Source organism: Pelophylax lessonae (assembly GCF_965119305.1).
Source record: "Pelophylax lessonae genome assembly, chromosome: 5".
NCBI lineage: Eukaryota > Metazoa > Chordata > Amphibia > Anura > Ranidae > Pelophylax > Pelophylax lessonae.
In genome coordinates this window covers 8,298,801-8,318,526 of record NC_138772.1, presented here as the reverse complement: position 1 = coordinate 8,318,526, position 19,726 = coordinate 8,298,801, and the positions used below count along the sequence as shown (strand labels likewise).

At 45.1% G+C, this 19,726-nt stretch overlaps 1 protein-coding gene across 1 annotated transcript in view; it reads right to left on the bottom strand.

Moving 5' to 3' along the window:
• Positions 1-19,726, bottom strand: part of LOC309556401 (uncharacterized protein) — a gene marked incomplete at its 5' end in the record, with an annotated part of 250,177 nt that overhangs the window by 69,262 nt on the left and 161,189 nt on the right. The window contains 3 exons of the mRNA XM_082258865.1: positions 1,483-1,647; positions 3,670-3,834; positions 15,544-15,708. Coding sequence (XP_082114991.1) covers positions 1,483-1,647; positions 3,670-3,834; positions 15,544-15,708 — 495 coding nt within the window. The remainder of the gene's footprint in view (positions 1-1,482; positions 1,648-3,669; positions 3,835-15,543; positions 15,709-19,726) is intronic.

Genomic DNA, 19,726 nt, shown 5'->3' with positions numbered 1-19,726 from the left:
TTTATTTCCTGATAGATTTATGATTGCTTCTGCTCCTGACGAGTGTGGAAAAATGAAACGCGTAGAGCATTACAAGGATGAAATCCTCATGAAAAAATATTTCATACATTATATACACATGTCTGTCTCAACCATTTTCTCATTTTGGGACTCCAGCACTTAGATTACTGTGATATTGTATATCCTTCCACGTCTTGGTCAGACTGGCATTATTTATGCATGTTATTTTGTATTTATACATGCTGAACATTGTTACTACTTGCTGTACTGAATAAAATTGATGAATATCTACATGTATATTTTTTTATGTCTTTATTTTACAATCAGATTCAGTCATATGCCTCACTCAAAGTCCCAACCTTCCTTCATTTTTTCTAATATATAGTAATATTTGTAAAAAAAATGGAAGGGTAAACATTCTGTGTCAAGATCCAGATGTGTTAAAGCTATGGGATTTATGACATAGGCCTGACATATATTAGACATTTTTAGTTAATATTTACATTCATTCTATGAAAACTCAATGTATGCTAAAGCACTTTAACGTATAAATACTGCAAAAAAACAAAAAAAAAACCAAAGAGGGTGCAGCAGCCTAGTGCATTATCCCACAATATTTATTAAGAAATATTCGTCATAGTGGTCCATGCACACCAGCGTTTTTTTAAGCTCCTAGAAGCTATTATGAGCATTTTTGTTCTGCTCCTAGAAGCTAATAGTGTTATTCTATGTGCCCATGCACACTATTTTATGCTAGAAGTATTTATGGAGCTTCAGCGTTTAGGAAAAAAAAAAATGTTTTGTAGAGTTTTTAGGAGCATTTTCCCGACAGAAAAAAAAAAAAAACGCTAAACACTCCTAAATACTGCTAAAATGCTCCTAACAGCTTTTTTTAAGTATTTTTTTCTTCATGAACTGTAAAAAAACACTAATAAAATGCTAGCGATCTATGCCTAACATCTTCTAAAACGCCACTACAAACCAACACAAAAACGCTATTTTTAGCACTTTTTTTTTCTAGCGTTGTTTGAGCTTATACAATCCACTAATGTGCATGGAGCCTAAATCATAATCACAAAGATATGAATTACAATCGCTCATCAAGCTACTTGAATGTAGCCCTGTAGTCTTAGATACACCGAAATCCAAGGTAGAGGGGACCTCTCCAGGCCAAGGGAGTTCATTGTACCTAGGACTACAGGGCTACGTTCAAGTAGCTGGATGAGTGATTTTAATATGTTTGTGATTATGTTAAGATGATTATTTCTTAATAAACATTGTGGGATAAAGTTCTAGGCTGGTGCGCTTTCTTTTGTTCATTTTTTGTAGTGGCTTCAGGAAGCCCCCAGTCCAAGTGGGTAGCAAGGTTCAAGGCTTTATTCCCGTGCTGTGAAGTTATTCTGAATACCGTTCCACTGGAATATCCCATTTTTGCGCAGTAGTTTTTTTTTTAACTTGTTATTTCCACAAATAAATACTGACCTGACCTCCTTTAGGCTGGTTGATGTCAGTATAAGGTCCTCTATGTATTCAGTGCTGGCATCAGTAAGGTGATTATATTTAAGATCCAGGACTGTCAGAGTTGGACAATTACTCAGTGACTCCAGGAATGGGGTGTATTCATCAGTCAGACTCACATTCTGTAGTCTATGGAGATAAATATGAATGGTTAGTGCTTCAATTCCACATCATTTCCCTCCTTTATAAGTACAACCAGGGCTTTTTATTTCAGCGGGAATGCGGGGGAACGCAATTCCGGCACCTCCAGAACTGAATGTATGTAATGGCAAGGGGTGCTGGGGTGTGCTGGAGGGTCTATTGATGCTGGCTAATATGGAATCTATTGCTGCAGAGGATGGGGGTCTGTTGTTACTGGGGAGGTCTTCTGTTGCTCATAGGGATTTATTGTTGCTGGGGTGGGTCTTTTGCTGCTGGTGGGTCAGTTGTTGCTGGGAGGGATTTATTATTGAGGGAGGGGTCTTTGTTGCTGGCTGCTGGAGGGTCTATTGATGCTGGCTACTAGGGAATCTAGTGTTGCTGGAGGGGATCTATCTGTTGCTGGAGGGGTTCTATTTGCTGCAGGAGGGGATCTATTTGCGCAGAGGGTCTATTGTTGCTGAGGAAGTCTGTTGTTGCTGGTGGGGTATCATGTTGCAGGGAATCAATCATTGCTGGGAGGGATCTACTGTTGAGGGAGGGGCCTAATTCTGCTGGCTGCTGGAGAGTCTATTGATGCTGGATGTTGGAAGTCCATTGTTGCAGGGGTGAATCTAGTGTCGCTTGGGTGTCCATTGTTTCTAGATCTAATATATTGCCTTTCTTGTTATCGTTAATTCTCTAAAAGGGGTGGTACTGGGAGGTGGGTAGGAGGTGAAACCAAGGAATGGTGCTCGGGGGTGGGTACGGGACGGAGTCAAGGGGTGACTCAGAAGGGAGGAGTTCCTGCACCTATTCTCTGAGAAAAAAAGCCCTGAGTACAACACAGAATCATACTTCACTTGGATTGTCATATTGACCACCAGGGTAATTAACGCCTAAATCCAGGTTTGGCCCATCTCCTTTAGAGTATAAGAGGCAGACTGGCAGTTGATCATTGACCACTGAGAGAAAAGGGTTTCCCACCACTTATTTCTACTGTGATGATCATCAGAAGGAAGAGGATGAATATCCTTACCAAAGATACAGACAGCAATAGAAAGCTGACTGAAGTTTGAACCCATCACCACTCCATACAAAACGAAAAAAAAAAAAAGAGTAAACACTTGGTATTGACTAGGGTAGTTCAGATCCCACCTGTTTAATCATATTACCTGCATCAGTACCCAACACCACCCCCCTTTTAACTTTAAATGACAACACTAACTCAGCATTGGGATTAAATATCCGGTTAGACCTTTGAGTAAACAAAACCATAACTAACAGAAAAACAAAACATAAAACAGTCAAACCAATCCAGATCAAACAATGATTGCAGATCCTTGATGATATAATCTCCCACAACTTTGGAGTCTGTGGTACCATTAAGTTAGGTTTTGTCCCCAGCCGCCAAAACACCGCCTAGAGGACTATCCTAACTGACCACAGACCCCTACAACCTTACACTACCCGGTCTAGACTGAACAAGACCCACCATAGGACTCCATACCTGAGATGCCATCCCACCATTTTATAGTTCGACACCATGTTTTCGACCCTCGTCAAGGACCCCAACCACCAACGTCCAACCTCCTTAGTAGAACGACAGAAAACGTCATCACCAGGGCGGGCAGGAGGGAGGATTCTCCTATGATCTCCAGTCTGGAAGTGAAGCCCCTTCACTCCTCCCTCTCCAACTACTATCTCTCCTGCTCCTCCCCATCACCTGGTCTGCTCTGCCAATAAGGTAAGAGTCCTGACCTCTAATATTCCAACAACTAATTTAACCCCCTACTGCCTGGTTTTCCTTCCACCCTGTCATTTATGCCCTATGCTTATCATTTCTTTTAGGCTCCGGGCATGTCTAGAGATGTACTTTTAAAGAATATAAGGTTTTACTTAAGGCAGCACAAATCAGGGAAGTGATGAAGAATTGTGATCCAAACCAATCACTGTATCATATATTAATTATATTTTTATATGATTTGGGTGTAAAAACATGCAAGAAATTAATTTTCAGTACGTTTTACTCACAGTAATTCTTCTATCCGGCTTGTGGTCAGAGCTACCATGAGGTCACCTAAATGAGGACCCTCAGGACTGTTATCGGACAGGTTCAGTCTCCTCAGTGTCTGGTTATTTTTTATTCCCGATGCCAGGTGGGTGCAGGAACTGTCTGTCAGTTTATTATAAGTCAAACTCAGTGGCGGCTGGTGAAGTTTTAAGATGGGGGGGCGCAAGACCCCGCCCTTCTATTTTGGCCCCTCCCATTTCTCAGAAGCCACACCCCTTATAGACCCCACCCATTTTGTCCCCTGTATTTTGCTTGCGTGAACCAATTCTCCCAATATATCACATATTAAGGGGTCCATCAGTACTAGTATATCCCATAATAGGGAGCAGGGGCCCTATTATGGGATACACTGACAGAGTGGCACAAACCCCACAGTACAGGCCCCTTGTACAAACCCCACAGTACAGACCCCCTAGCACAGACCACACAGTACATGCCCCCTTTCAATGCAGTGACCAGCGTACATGCCCCCTTTCAATGTAGTGACCAGCGTACATGCCCCCTTTCAATGCAGTGACCAGCGTACATGCCCCCTTTCAATGTAGTGACCAGCGTACATGCCCCCTTTCAATGCAGTGACCAGCATACATGCCCCCTTTCAATGCAGTGACCAGTATACATGCCCCCTTTCAATGCAGTGACCAGCGTACATGCCCCCTTTCAATGCAGTGACCAGCATACATGCCCCCTTTCAATGCAGTGACCAGCATACATGCCCCCTTTCAATGCAGTGACCAGCATACATGCCCCCTTTCAATGTAGTGACCAGCGTACATGCCCCCTTTCAATGCAGTGACCAGCGTACATGCCCCCTTTCAATGCAGTGACCAGCGTACATGCCCCCTTTCAATGTAGTGACCAGTATACAGGCCCCCTTTCAATGTAGTGACCAGCGTACATGCCCCCTTTCAATGTAGTGACCAGTATACAGGCCCCCTTTCAATGTAGTGACCAGTATACATGCCCCCTTTCAATGTAGTGACCAGTATACAGGCCCCCTTTCAATGTAGTGACCAGCGTACATGCCCCCTTTCAATGTAGTGACCAGTATACATGCCCCCTTTCAATGTAGTGACCAGCGTACATGCCCCCTTTCAATGTAGTGACCAGTATACAGGCCCCCTTTCAATGTAGTGACCAGCGTACATGCCCCCTTTCAATGTAGTGACCAGTATACATGCCCCCTTTCAATGTAGTGACCAGCGTACATGCCCCCTTTCAATGTAGTGACCAGCGTACATGCCCCCTTTCAATGTAGTGACCAGTATACATGCCCCCTTTCAATGTAGTGACCAGCGTACATGCCCCCTTTCAATGTAGTGACCAGTATACATGCCCCCTTTCAATGTAGTGACCAGCGTACATGCCCCCTTTCAATGTAGTGACCAGTATACAGGCCCCCTTTCAATGTAGTGACCAGCGTACATGCCCCCTTTCAATGTAGTGACCAGTATACATGCCCCCTTTCAATGTAGTGACCAGCGTACATGCCCCCTTTCAATGTAGTGACCAGCGTACATGCCCCCTTTCAATGTAGTGACCAGTATACATGCCCCCTTTCAATGTAGTGACCAGCGTACATGCCCCCTTTCAATGTAGTGACCAGTATACATGCCCCCTTTCAATGTAGTGACCAGCGTACATGCCCCCTTTCAATGTAGTGACCAGCATACATGCCCCCTTTCAATGTAGTGACCAGTATACAGGCCCCCTTTCAATACAGTGACCAGCGTACATGCCCCCTTTCAATGTAGTGACCAGTGTACATGCCCCCTTTCAATGTAGTGACCAGCGTACATGCCCCCTTTCAATGTAGTGACCAGCGTACATGCCCCCTTTCAATGTAGTGACCAGCGTACATGCCCCCTTTCAATGTAGTGACCAGTATACATGCCCCCTTTCAATGTAGTGACCAGCGTACATGCCCCCTTTCAATGTAGTGACCAGTATACATGCCCCCTTTCAATGTAGTGACCAGCGTACATGCCCCCTTTCAATGTAGTGACCAGCATACATGCCCCCTTTCAATACAGTGACCAGCGTACATGCCCCCTTTCAATGTAGTGACCAGTGTACATGCCCCCTTTCAATGTAGTGACCAGCGTACATGCCCCCTTTCAATACAGTGACCAGCGTACATGCCCCCTTTCAATGTAGTGACCAGTGTACATGCCCCCTTTCAATGTAGTGACCAGCGTACATGCCCCCTTTCAATACAGTGACCAGCGTACATGCCCCCTGCAGAGGTATGGCAGTGGGAGAGATGGGATCAGGCAAAGGGATGGCGGTGGGAGGGATGGTCATGGGATGAGGCAGAGCAGAGGGGGATGGCGGTGGAAAGGCTGGATGGATGGATGGATGGATGGTCATGGCCCATGATGACCATCCATACAGCCTTTCCACCGCCATCCCCCTCTGCTCTGCCTCATCCCATGACCATCCATCCATCCAGCCTTTCCACCGCCATCCCCCTCTGCTCTGCCTCATCCCATGACTCATGGGATGAGGCAGAGCATAGGGGGATGGCGGTGGAAAAGCTGGATGGATGGTCATGGAGGACTGACAGGACAGGAGGACTCACCGGTGGTGATGTCTTCTTCCAGCAGATGACCTCCGGTGGTCTGGTCTCCTCTCCGGTGCCGCCGTCACTCCCGTCCGGTGTCCACCCGACTCCATCGCCCGCGGTCCGGTCCACTGCTGCGAGTGACGTCAGCGGGGTCAGCGTTGGATGTCCTGGATGCTGTGATTGGTCCAGGCTGGAGGCTGGACCAATCACAGCCAGGAATCCACGAAGTGGGGGTTTCCAAGGAATCTGCCTTGCGCCCAGGTTACGCCCCCCACGCCCCCCAGAAGGCAGCCAATCGGCGCCTCTTCTGGGTGGTAACCCCACCCCCCCACCCCCTCCACATCGGCTGGCGGCGGCGGCGGCGAACGCAATTTTTTTTTTTTTTTCAAACTTTATTGCTCGTTTTGCAATCTTTTTTTTTTTTTTTATCTTTTTTTTTTTTCTTCCTTTTTTCAGGGGGGGCGGCGCCCTAGCGCCCCCTATGCACCGGCCGCCACTGGTCAAACTGTAGAAGAAGAGAAGAATGATAACCAAAATTGACTTTACATTAAAAAAAAAAAAAATCCTAACAATAAAACTCTCTTATTTGCTCCAATTTGGTCTGCTAAATACACTTGTGCTCAAAAGTTTGGGTAAAATACAGTATGTACCATTTTCAAAGAAAAAATGAGTGGGCTGGCAAAACGAATTTCTTGTATTAGTAGCCAGGAGCTGGCTAAATTGCCTGCGGCGTCAGGGGACACTTTACAACATCTGACACAGTGGGGCAGCTACTGAAGTGGAGAGCTATTGTCATTCCTGTTTGCTGTGTATTCAAAGAAAGACTTTGCCAGTAAAACTGCATCCATGGGGCACCTACAAAGTCATGAGGCCCATGGAGCTGGTTTGCATTAACTTTCTGTCCTTGGAGCCCAATGTAGGTGGAAGAAGCAATGTTCTGGTGGAGACTGATCATCTTACTCGGTATGCCCAAGCTTATCCCACCAAAGATCAGCAAGCCACCACAGTAGCAAAAGTATTAGTGGATAAGTTCTTTGTACATTATGGCCAAATGGCCAACCAATTTGGATACACTCTGATCAAGGCAGGGGTTTCGAAAGCAGACTTGTAAAGCTTCAAATTCACTCCCTGGTCACCTCTTGCCTCAAATACTGCAACTTTCTCCTCATTGGATTACTTTTACATAGGCTATCCCCCCCTTCAGTCCATCATGAATGCTGTTGCCAGACTCATCTACCTTACTGACTGTCTAGCGTCTGCCACCCCTCTCTGTCAGTCTCTCCACTGGCTTCCGCTCCCCCAACAAATAAAATTCAAAGTACTAACATTAACTTACAAAGCCATCCAAAACTCTGCCCCCAGCCACATCACTAACCTGGTTTTAAAATATCAACCAAGCGACTCTTCGGTCCTCTCTCTAGCTCCCTTGTCCCCTCCTCCCATGCTCACCTCCTGAACTTCTCTTGAGCTCCTTCCATCCTTTGGAACTCCCTACCCTTATCTGTATGGCTATCTCCTAATCATCCATCTTTAGACGATCTCTGAAAACCCTTCTCTTTAACCGCTTAAGGACTGCCCAATGTACATATAATGCAGCAGGGTGACCCTTAAGCACGAAATCACATACCTGTACGTGATTTCTTTCTTTGATTCTGGGGCGCACGCGTGCGCCACCGGAGCCCTGTTTCCACTGTGAGCGGGAGCCAATCAAACCCGGCGATCGTTCCAAGAGAGGCAGAACGGCGGTCTGCTTATGTAAACAAGGTAGATCGCTGTTCTTCTAGGAGGAAGACAGAGATTTTGTGTTTCTGTTATGCAGGAACACTGATCTCTGTCTTCCTTCAGCTAAACCAAACCCCACACAGTTAGAAAGCACTTAACCCTTTGATCGCCCCAGATGTTAACCCCTTCCCTGCCAGAGTCATTACTACACTGACAGTGCATTTTTTTTTTAGCACTGATCACTGTATTAGTGTCACTGGTCCCCAAAATAGTGTTGCTTAGTGCCAAATTTCTCTGCCGCAATGTCGCAGTCCCGCTAAAGATCGCTGATTGCCACCATTACTAGTAAAAAAGTCCATAAATCTATCCCATAGTTGTAGACATTATAACTTTTGCGCAAACCAATCAATATACGCTTATTGGGATTTTTTTTTACCAAAAAAATGTAGCAGAATACAAATTGGTCTAAATTGATGAAGACATTTGATTTTTTTATTCAATGTTTCATAGCAGAAAGTAAAACATATTGTTTTTTTTTTTTCACAATTGTGGTTCTTTTTTTGTTTATAGCGCAAAAAAATAAAAAAAAGCTCTATTTGTGGGTACAGCGATGCGCAATTGTCAGTTAAAGCAAGGCAGTGCAGTATCGCAAAAAATTTCCTGGTCAGGAAGGGGGGTGAACCTTCCGGAGCTGAAGTGGTTAAAGAAGCCTATCCTGCTTCTAACTTTTTCATTTTTTTTTTCTTTCTCCATCAGCTCATCCCCCACAGTTATTGCCTTTTGTATCACTTAACCCTACCTCTTAGATTGTAAGCTCTAACAAGCAGGGCCCTCTGATTTCTCTGGTACCAAATTGTACTGTAACTGTACTGTCTGTCCTCATGTTGTAAAGCGCTGCACAAACTGTTGGCGCTAAATACATAAATCCTGTATAATAATAATGATGATGATTTTTGTGGCTACTATCTCTACCATTTTACACTCCAATATTCATTTCATGATAAAACCTGCTTCTTCCTATTATATTGTGGCCCCATAAAGCTGCTTACATACCCTCCAGTGAATGTTCAATATTTGTATCTATTATCTATGAATAAATACACTCATATTTTTATTTCATGATAACATTTTCCTCCTTTCTCCCTCTTACACTGCGACCTCATCAAACTGCTTACATACTGTGCAGTGATCGAACACTTATCACCCAAGGTAAGTCCCAAGCATGTCTTTGAAGAACCGGTGTTTTACCCATGTCTAAAAGAAGGAACCATTCCCTAATTTAATTTTTTTTTGTATTTCTTCTTGTAGTATGGTTTGCCAGTTCCCAGCTCCCCACACCCTTTGTTTTATGACAGTCTCTTGGAAATTATCCTTTTAAATGGTCATCGATGATTTCCAAGATCCTCCTCACAGTCTTTAACAGTGTTTGGATTTATGTTTACAATTTTTATATACCGAACCCAGACACCACTGACCCAACATACAAAATAAACTATACACACTGAAGAAAATTGTCCACAAATCCTTAGGAGCCAAAAGAGAGAGTAGACAACGGCCAGCGCCTCAGGAGATGATAACACAAATGCTGCAACTTATCACAAAACCATATAAAAAAGGGGAAAATTATATTGTAAACAAATTAATTAATTCCAATTGCGCAGGGATGGTGACAACCTCTCACCACCATTAAAATGTGTAAATGAGTAGGTAATGTGAGCTTCCCCACATATACACTCATAAAAATGCTCCCATATTCAGACACATCCAGATATAAATATAGAGACTTAAACTCATAAACATGTAAATGAAATGTATATAAAATGTATATAAAAAGTCCACATGCAAGAAACAATGAACTTCAAAAAGTTTAAAAGTCCATGAGTGAAACAATCCCGGGATAATATATAGATGTGAAGCAAAGTACTGGATCACCACTTGCTGCCACCGTGTCCGGGGAAGGGTATAAGTGCACACTCACCAACGCTAGTTGCTTAAACACTTTTGTGGTTAAGCTAACAGGCAGAGAATATGTTACTTCCAACCAAACTTCTCCTGGACCTCCTTAATGTACTTTACAAATCATCCAACAGCACTCCAGATCATGTAGGAGAAAAAACAAACTCCACTACTGCAATACCGTTCAAAAGTTTAATCCCATTCACATAGTATTACACTCACGTTTCTGTTGTATTAAAATCACATATTCAAAAGAGGGGGTGATGACCGTTCCGGTTTTGTATCCAGGCTCCACGCCGTGGAGAGTAGACCTTCCGGTTGAAGCACCGCACTACACGAGCCCCTTCCAGAAGATGTTGCCATTCAGTTAATGCAAGTTTTATAGCCAATAGTTCTCGATTCCCAACATCGTAATTCATCTCCGCTGGAGAAAACTTTTTAGAAAAAAACACCACTGGATGAATCTTACCGGTCTTAGGTTGTCTCTGGGACAGCACAGCACCTGCTCCTACCTCAGAGGCATTCACTTCAACTATGTACTGGAGATCAGAGTTTGGATGCTGAAGACCCTTGCTGAACATACCTTTTAAAAGTTGGAAAGCTGATTCTGCTTCTGAGGGCCACAGTTTGCAATTGGTGCCTTTCCTAGTCATAGCAGTAAGGGGGGCAGCTATGGAGGTAAAACCCTTGATGAAACGCCTGTAGAATTTTGCAAACCCCAGAAAGCTTTGGAGTCCCTTCAAAGTGGTCGGTTGGGGCCATTGCAAGACAGCAGAGAGTTTCTGTGGGTCCATTTGGAAACCGACACTATTGATGATGTATCCAATAAAAGATATCTGGTTTTGATGAAAATTGCACTTCTCAATCTTTGCATAAATGTGGTTTTCTCTCAGCCACTGTAATACTTGCCTTACATGTGAGCAGTGCACAAGGTGATTCTTGGAAAAAATTAAGATATCATCCAGGTAGATTATCACAAAACTGTTGCTGAAGTCATGAAAAATGTCATTCATGAAACGTTGGGAGACAGCAGGAGTGTTACAGAGTCCAAATGGCATAACCAGATACTCATAGTGTCCATTGCGGGTGTTGAAAGCTGTCTTCCACTCATCTCCCTCTCTAATTCGAACCAGATTATAAGCCCCTCGGAGGTCAAGTTTAGGGAAGATAACGGCTCCCTTAAGCACATCAAATAACTCCAGAATAAGAGGCAATGGGTAGGAGTCTCTTACAGTGATCTGATTTAACCCTCAATAGTCTATGCATGGTCGAAGACCCCCATCCTTCTTTTTGACAAAGAAGAAACCTGCCCCTACTGGAGAAGAAGAGGGTCGAATAAAACCTCTATCCAAGTTGTCCTTGACATATTCCTCCATGGACTTTTGTTCAGGCAAAGACAGGGGATAGGTCCTTCCTTTTGGAAGAGGTGCTCCAGGGATCAGATTAATCGCACAGTCAAAAGAACGATGTGGAGGTAAAACCTCCGCCTTTCTCTTGCAAAACACATCTGCAAATTCATAGTATTCATGAGACAAGGTAGGAGGGATGGCCGCGGAAGCCAACAGACAACCAGAAAGTCTTGTAGGTCGAGATAAACAGTTCAAATAACAGGAAGACCCCCAATAGGTTAATTCTCCCTTTACCCAATCAAAGGAAGGGTTGTGTTGTTGTAACCAAGGGTAGCCAAGGATAACAGGCAGAAGTGGGGAATCAATAAGAGACAGAATGATTTCCTCTTTGTGGAGTGCGCCTACCTGAAGGGTGATAGTGGTGGTCTCAAACTTGACAAGGCCATCTCCCAACGGCTGTCCATTCAGGGTGGTAATACTCAGGGGTCTAGACTTTGTAACAAATGGGATGTTATTTTCTTTAGCAAAATTGTAATCCAAGAATATACCAGCACCTCCCGAATCCCGAAGTCTCACAGGAAACAAGTTTAGAGGCTAAGTGGAAAGTTGCGGGTACAGTAGTCGTGGTTTTGGAGGAAGTACTTGTAAGGTCTAACCCAGCTCCTCCGACACTGGTTAGACCCTGCCTTTTACTGGACGGGCTGGACAACCAGATAGCAAATGTCCTTTAAGTCCACAGTATAAGCATAAGCCCAATGCATGCCTCCTCTGTCTCTCCGATTCTGAGAGGTGGAGATGGCTGACTTCCATGGGTTCCACAGGAGATTTGGATTCAACAGAAATTTCAGGTTCAGGCTGAGGTGGTGTTTGGAAGTTAGGGGCCAAGCGATATACTGGCCTTGGAAGGTTACGAGTTCTGAGTTTCTCCTGACACCTTTCATGATACCGGAGATCCAGACGAACACACAACTCTATGAATTTTTCAAGATCTTCTGGGGAGTCCTTATAGACCAATTCATCCTTAATGCGATCTTTAAGACCTTTAAGGAAAGCTGCATGTAATGCCCCTGAGTCCCATTTGGTCTCAGCCGCCAGGGTACAGAACTCAATAGCATACTGTGCCACAGTCCTGTTACCTTGTTGTATGTCCAAAAGTGAGCACTTGGCTGCAGAAGCTCTATCCAACTTGTCAAATACAGTCTGAAGAGAAGCCAGAAATCTATCAGCATCTTGCAGCACAGGATCATTGCGTTCCAGGTAAGGAGAGACCCATGCCAGGGCTTTCCCTTTTAACAATGAAATTACAAATGTCACTTTGGCAGAAGAAGTACTGAAAGCTCCAGGGTTGTTGCGGAAGTGCAAACGACAAATGTTTAAAAAACCTCTGCAGTCCTCGGTGTCACCACCAAACTTTTCAGGTAAGGGAAGTTTGAGGGGCACAGAAGAGGTGGGTTGGATTGGAGCAGGAGTCTGGACAGATACAGAGGAGCCAGGCAAACAGGATTTTAGCATAGAACAAAGTTCATCTAGCTTAGCGTCCAGAGAAGAAATATGCTGTTCATGAGCAGTTCAGGCCAGCAACAGATCGGGCAAAGCGGTATCCGAACGTAATCCAAAGAATGGTCAGGCAGGCAGAAGTCATACACAAGCTGGCGGTGAAGTACAGATTCGGCAGGCTGAAGAGGGGTCAAGAATACAGGCAAAAGTTCATACACGATAGTCAGTAAAAGAGCAAAAAGCACACCCAGGAAGATATTCCAAACAAACGGGCATTGAGGAACAGAAAGTGCTGCTATTTAAATGCTGGATAAATTGTACATTGTTCACAGCTGGTTAAATTGTACATTTTTCGCAGCTGGCAGCAGGTGGAGCTAGTGAGTCCAAAAAGTAAAGCATCAGGCTGGAAAATCAATACCAAAACTCCAGATCTTCTTTGTGGCACAACAGATAAGGCTGCAAGCTATGAAACAGGGAACCTCCTGGTTGAAGGACACTCAGGTACATGACACACTCATGGACTTTTAAGCTTTTTGAAGTTCATTGTTTCTTGCATGTGGACTTTTTATATACATTTTATATACATTTAATTTACATGTTTATGAGTTTAAGTCTCTATATTTATATCTGGATGAGTCTGAATATGGGAGCATTTTTATAAGTGTATATGTGGGGAAGCTCACATTACCTACTCATTTACACGTTTTAACGGTGGTGAGAGGTTGTCACCATCCCTGCGCTACTGGAATTAATTAATTTGTTTACAATATAATTTTCCCCTTTTTTATAAACTATACACACTACCTATGTAATTCTGGGTCATTTATAAAAGAATAGCTAATGTTTCATACTCTAGTGTGCTATTGCATTGAATATCTATGTGTACCCCTGCAGTTATCTTTGTTATTTTTACTGATAGTAATGTATCACTTCTATTTTCATAAAAATTGATTGATATACAGAAGAGTCCAATGTGTGTGCTGGGGGCAGATGCAGGGAGAGACCAATGTGTGTGCTGGGGGGCAGATACAGGGAGAGACCAATGTATGTTGTGCGGGGGGCAGATGCAGGGAGAGACCAATGTGTGTGCTGGGGGCAGATACAGGGAGAGACCAATGTATGTGCAGGGGGTAGATACAGGGAGAGACCAATGTGTGTGCGGGGGGGGGGGCAGATACAGGGAGAGACCAATGTGTGTGCGGGGGGCAGATACAGGGACAGACCAATGTGTGTGCGGGGGGCAGATACAGGGAGAGACCAATGTGTGTGCTAGGGGCAGATACAGCGAGAGACCAATATGTGTTCTGGGAGCAGGATACAGGGAGAGACCAATGTGTGTGCTGGGGGCAGATTCAGAGAAGAGACCAAGGTGTTTACTGGGGGCAGATACAGCAAGAGACCAATGTGTATACTGGGCGCAGGATTCAGAGAAGAGACCAATGTGTGTACTGGGGGCAGAATTCAGAAGAGACCAATGTGTGTGCTGGTGGCAGGAAACAAGGTGAGACCAATATGTGTGAAGGGGCAGATACAGCGAGAGACCAATGTGTGTTCTGGGAGCAGGATACGGGGAGAAACCAATGTGTGTACTGGGGGCAGGATTCAGAGAAGAGACCAATGTGTGTACTGGGGGGGGGGGGGGCAGTATTCAGAGAAGAGACCAATGTGTGTGCTGGTGGCAGGAAACAGGGCGAGACCAATATGTGTGCAGGGGGCAGATACAGCGAGTGATCAATGTGTGTTCTGTGAGCAGATAGAGGGAAAGACCAATGTATGTGCGGGGGGCAGATACAGAGAGAGACCAAAGTGTGTGCTGGGGGCAGATACAGGGAGAGACCAATGTGTGTGCGGGGGGCAGATACAGGGAGAGACCAATGTGTGTGGTAGGGGCAGATACAGCGAGAGACCAATATGTGTTCTGGGAGCAGGATACAGAGAGAGACCAATGTGTGTGTTGGGGGCAGATTCAGAGAAGAGACCAATGTGTTTACTGGGGGCATATACAGCAAGAGACCAATGTGTATACTGGGGGCAGGATTCAGAGAAGAGACCAATGTGTGTACTGGGGGCAGAATTCAGAAGAGACCAATGTGTGTGCTGGTGGCAGGAAACAAGGCGAGACCAATACAATATGTGTGAAGGGGGCAGATACAGCGAGAGACCAATGTGTGTTCTGGAGCAGGATACAGGGAGAGACCAATGTGTGTACTGGGGGCAGGATTCAAAGAAGAGACCAATGTGTGTACTGGGGGGGGGGGGCAGAATTCAGAGAAGAGACCAATGTGTGTGCTGGTGGCAGGAAACAGGGCGAGACCAATGTGTGTGCAGGGGGCAGATACAGCGAGAGACCAATGTGTGTTCTGGGAGCAGGATACAGGGAGAGACCAATGTGTGAACTGGGGGCAGGATTCAGAGAAGAGACCAATGTGTGTACTGGGGGCAGGATTCAGAGAAGAGACCAATGTGTGTACTGGGGGCAGGATTCAGAGAAGAGACCAATGTGTGTACTGGGGGCAGGGTTCAGAGAAGAGACCAATGTGTGTGCTGGTGGCAGAATACAGGGAGAGACCAATGTGTGTGCTGGCAGCAGAATACAGGGAGAGACCAATGTGTGTGCCGGGGGCAGAATACAGGGAGAGACCAATGTGTGTGCTGGGGGCAGAAAACAGGGAGAGACCAATGTACATGCTGGGGGCAGGGAAATTATTGAAAACTATTGTTCCAATCAGGTCCGTTCTACTCACTCTAATTCCTCTATCAGGCTTGTGGTCAGAGCTGTCATCAGGTCACTGAAATGAGGACCCTCCAGATTGTTCTTATACAAGTTAAGCTTCCTCAGTGTCCGGTTATTTTTTATTCCTGATGCCAGATGGATGGAAGAAATGTCTGTCAGTTTATTATCATACAAACTGTAAAAAAAGAGAAGAATAGCAGAAACAAACTTGAATAAAATATTATATCACATCCATGTACCTTTTTTATAAATTTAAATTTTTATTGAACTTCCTTAAAATAGACTTACAAAACATTTCATCCATGTATCTTAACCCCTTGATGATCACGGTAAAACAAACCTTCCTGAATGCAGTTTTGAAACTTCTGCACGTGTTCACATCTTACAGGTATTACAGATCTTTGCAACTACTTTGTGTATGCAGGTGAGTTACAACTGGCATTTCTTCAGAAAAAGTGGGCCTTTATTATCAAAGGAAAACCATCCCAAAATAGTAAAAAAAATAAAAATAATTATTACTAACTGTGCACACTGGTTTATTGCAAACCCTGTTTCTCTTGACAGGTAAAATCAGCAGTAAAAACACACCTAAGTTACAGGTTTTCAAACGTGTTTAGACGTGATCAGGCGCATTTGGCATTATGGCATTTATTTATTTCATTGGCCAGTTGTATTTTATTTTGTTTTTTTAAATGAATAGTGCTAAATGCGCCTAGTGCTAAAAGTGCTAAATGCGCCTAGAGTTAGGAGCGCTTGCCATTTTTTATGCCCAAAATCCCCTCTCCTGAAAGTAATTCTTCTATATTCAGAAGAGGGGCTTTAACTGCCTCTAAATGCTGCTGTCCCTGAACTGCTCTAGAAGCCTATCTGTGCATGGACACGTGGGGGTTGATTTACTAAAGGCAAGAAGACTGTACACTTTGCAAAGTTTGTCAGGTTGACATAAGACACAAGTCCATCTGGCTCAACCAATAAAAAACAATAAAGAAAACCCAACCATACAATCCCATATACACAATCCTATATCCGCAGTTGATCCAGAAGGCGAAAAACCCCAGCAAAGCATGATCCAATTTACTACAGCAGCAGAAAAAAATCCTTCCTGATCCCCCGAGAGGCAACCGGATATTCCCTGGATCAACTTTACCTATAAATATCAGTACCCATTTATATTATTTACACCTAGGAAAGAATCCAGGCCTTTTTTAAAGCAATCTACTGAGCTGGCCAGAACTACCTCCATATTTTCACAGCTCTTACTGTTACATAGTTAGTGAGGTTGAAAAAAAGACACCAGTCAATCCAGCCCAACCTATGATGAGTGTGTATGTGTGTGTTTGCTGTTAACAGTACATTGTTACATGGTAGTTGAGGTTGAATAAAGACAACAGTCCATCCAGTTCAACCTGTACGGTGTGTGTGTGTCAGTGGCTTGATCATTTCCCACTTCCCTGAGTGTTGTGATCTGGGAGAAAAGAATCCCTGAGCTACCACCAATTGTGGAAGAGAGTTCCACATTCTCACCGTCCTTACAGTGAAGAACCCCTTACGCAGCTTAAGGTTAAACCGCCTCTCCTCTAATCTCATTGAATGGCCTTGTGTCCTCTTGCACTCCTTGAGACTAAATATTTTTTTCTCCTATGCTGGGATCACCATTGAGGTATTTGTAAATCACTATCATGTCCCCTCTCAGGCGTCTCCTCTCCAAGGAGAATAAATTAGGTACTTGTAATCTCTCCTCGTAATTAATGTCCTCCAATCCCCTAATTAGTTTAGTTGCCCTTCTCTGGACTCTCTCCAGTTACACAGGACCGGTTTTAGACAAAGTGTGGCCCTGGGCAAACCTAAAAGTGGGGCCCCAAATTTTTTATATTTAAAAAATATAGGCGCATTTAATCAATTTAGCCAAATAAAACATACAACTACATAAAAATATGCTTTAATTAAATAACATTAATTATAATCATAATCATTATAATCACATCAATTATAATATTCTATTATGTTTACTGCTCCTCACCCAGATCTATTATAAGTAGGCCTGGGTGAGGAGCAGCAGAGCCATATAAAGAACATACACAGCTCTGCACATAGCACTACTCATTTACACTAAATAGAAAGCCCCAGGGCAACAAATATAGAATAAAAACTCTAATACTATCACCATTGACGGATTACACTGTAAAAAAATTGCGTGACTTAACAAACAATCATTAGGTTGGTTCAAGAATGACCAGTGTGTCCCCATTCAATGCACAGTGACCAGCATGTCCCCATCAATGCACAGTGACCAGCATGTCCCCCATCAATGCACAGTGACCGACATGTCCCCCATCAATGCACAGTGACCAGCATGTCCCCCATCAATGCACAGTGACCAGCATGTCCCCCATCAATGCACAGTGACCAGCATGTCCCCATCAATGCACAGTGACCAGCATGTCCCCCATCAATGCACAGTGACTGACATGTCCCCCATCAATGCACAGTGACCAGCATGTCCCCCATCAATGCACAGTGACCAGCATGTCCCCCATCAATGCACAGTGACCAGCATGTCCCCCACCAATGCACAGTGTCCAGCATGTCCCCCATCAATGCACAGTGACCAACATGTCCCCCATCAATGCACAGTGTCCAGCATGTCCCCCATCAATGCACAGTGACCAGCAAGTCCCCCATCAATGCACAGTGACCAGCATGTCCCCCATCAATGCACAGTGACCAGCATGTCCCCCCATCAATGCACAGTGACCAGCATGTCCCCTACCAATGCACAGTGTCCAGAATTCCCCCATTCAATGCACAGTGTCCAGCATGTCCCCCATTGATGCACAGTGTCCAGCATGTCCCCCATCAATGCAGTGACCTGACCAGCATGTCCCCATCAATGCACAGTGACCAGCATGTCCCCCATCAATGCACAGTGACCAGCATGTCCCCCACCAATGCACAGTGACCAGAATGCCCCCATTCAATGCACAGTGACCAGCATGTCCCCCACCAATGCACAGTGACCAGCATGTCCCCCATCAATGCACAGTGACCAGCATGTCCCCCATCAATGCATAGTGACCAGCATGTCCCCCATCAATGCACAGTGACCAGCATAGCATGTCCCCCATCAATGCACAGTGTCCAGCATGTCCCCCATCAATGCACAGTGACCAACATGTCCCCCATCAATGCACAGTGACCAGCATGTCCCCCATCAATGCACAGTGACCAGCATGTCCCCCATCAATGCACAGTGACCAGCATGTCCCCCATCAATGCACAGTGACCAGCATGTCCCACATCAATGCACAGTGTCCAGCATGTCCCCCATCAATGCACAGTGTCCAGCATGTCCCCCATCAATGCACAGTGACCAGCATGTCCCCCATCAATGCACAGTGACCAGCATGTCCCCCATCAATGCACAGTGACCAGCATGTCCCCCATCAATGCACAGTGACCAGCATGTCCCCCATCAATGCACAGTGACCAGCATGTCCCCCACCAATGCACAGTGTCCAGCATGTCCCCCATCGATGCACAGTGACCAGCATGTCCCCCATCGATGCACAGTGTCCAGCATGTCCCCCATCAATGCACAGTGACCAGCATGTCCCCCATCAATGCACAGTGACCAGCATGTCCCCCATCAATGCACAGTGACCAGCATGTCCCCCATCAATGCACAGTGACCAGCATGTCCCCCATCAATGCACAGTGTCCAGCATGTCCCCCATCAATGCACAGTGTCCAGCATGTCCCCCATCAATGCACAGTGACCAGCATGTCCCCCATCAATGCACAGTGACCAGCATGTCCCCCATCAATGCACAGTGACCAGCATGTCCCCCACCAATGCACAGTGTCCAGCATGTCCCCCATCGATGCACAGTGACCAGCATGTCCCCCATCGATGCACAGTGTCCAGCATGTCCCCCATCAATGCACAGTGACCAGCATGTCCCCCATCAATGCACAGTGACCAGCATGTCCCCCACCAATGCACAGTGTCCAGAATTCCCCCATTCAATGCACAGTGACCAGCATGTCCCCCATCAATGCACAGTGACCAGCATGTCCCCCATCAATGCACAGTGACCAGCATGTCCCCCATCAATGCACAGTGACCAGCATGTCCCCCATCAATGCACAGTGACCAGCATGTCCCCCATCAATGCACAGTGTCCAGCATGTCC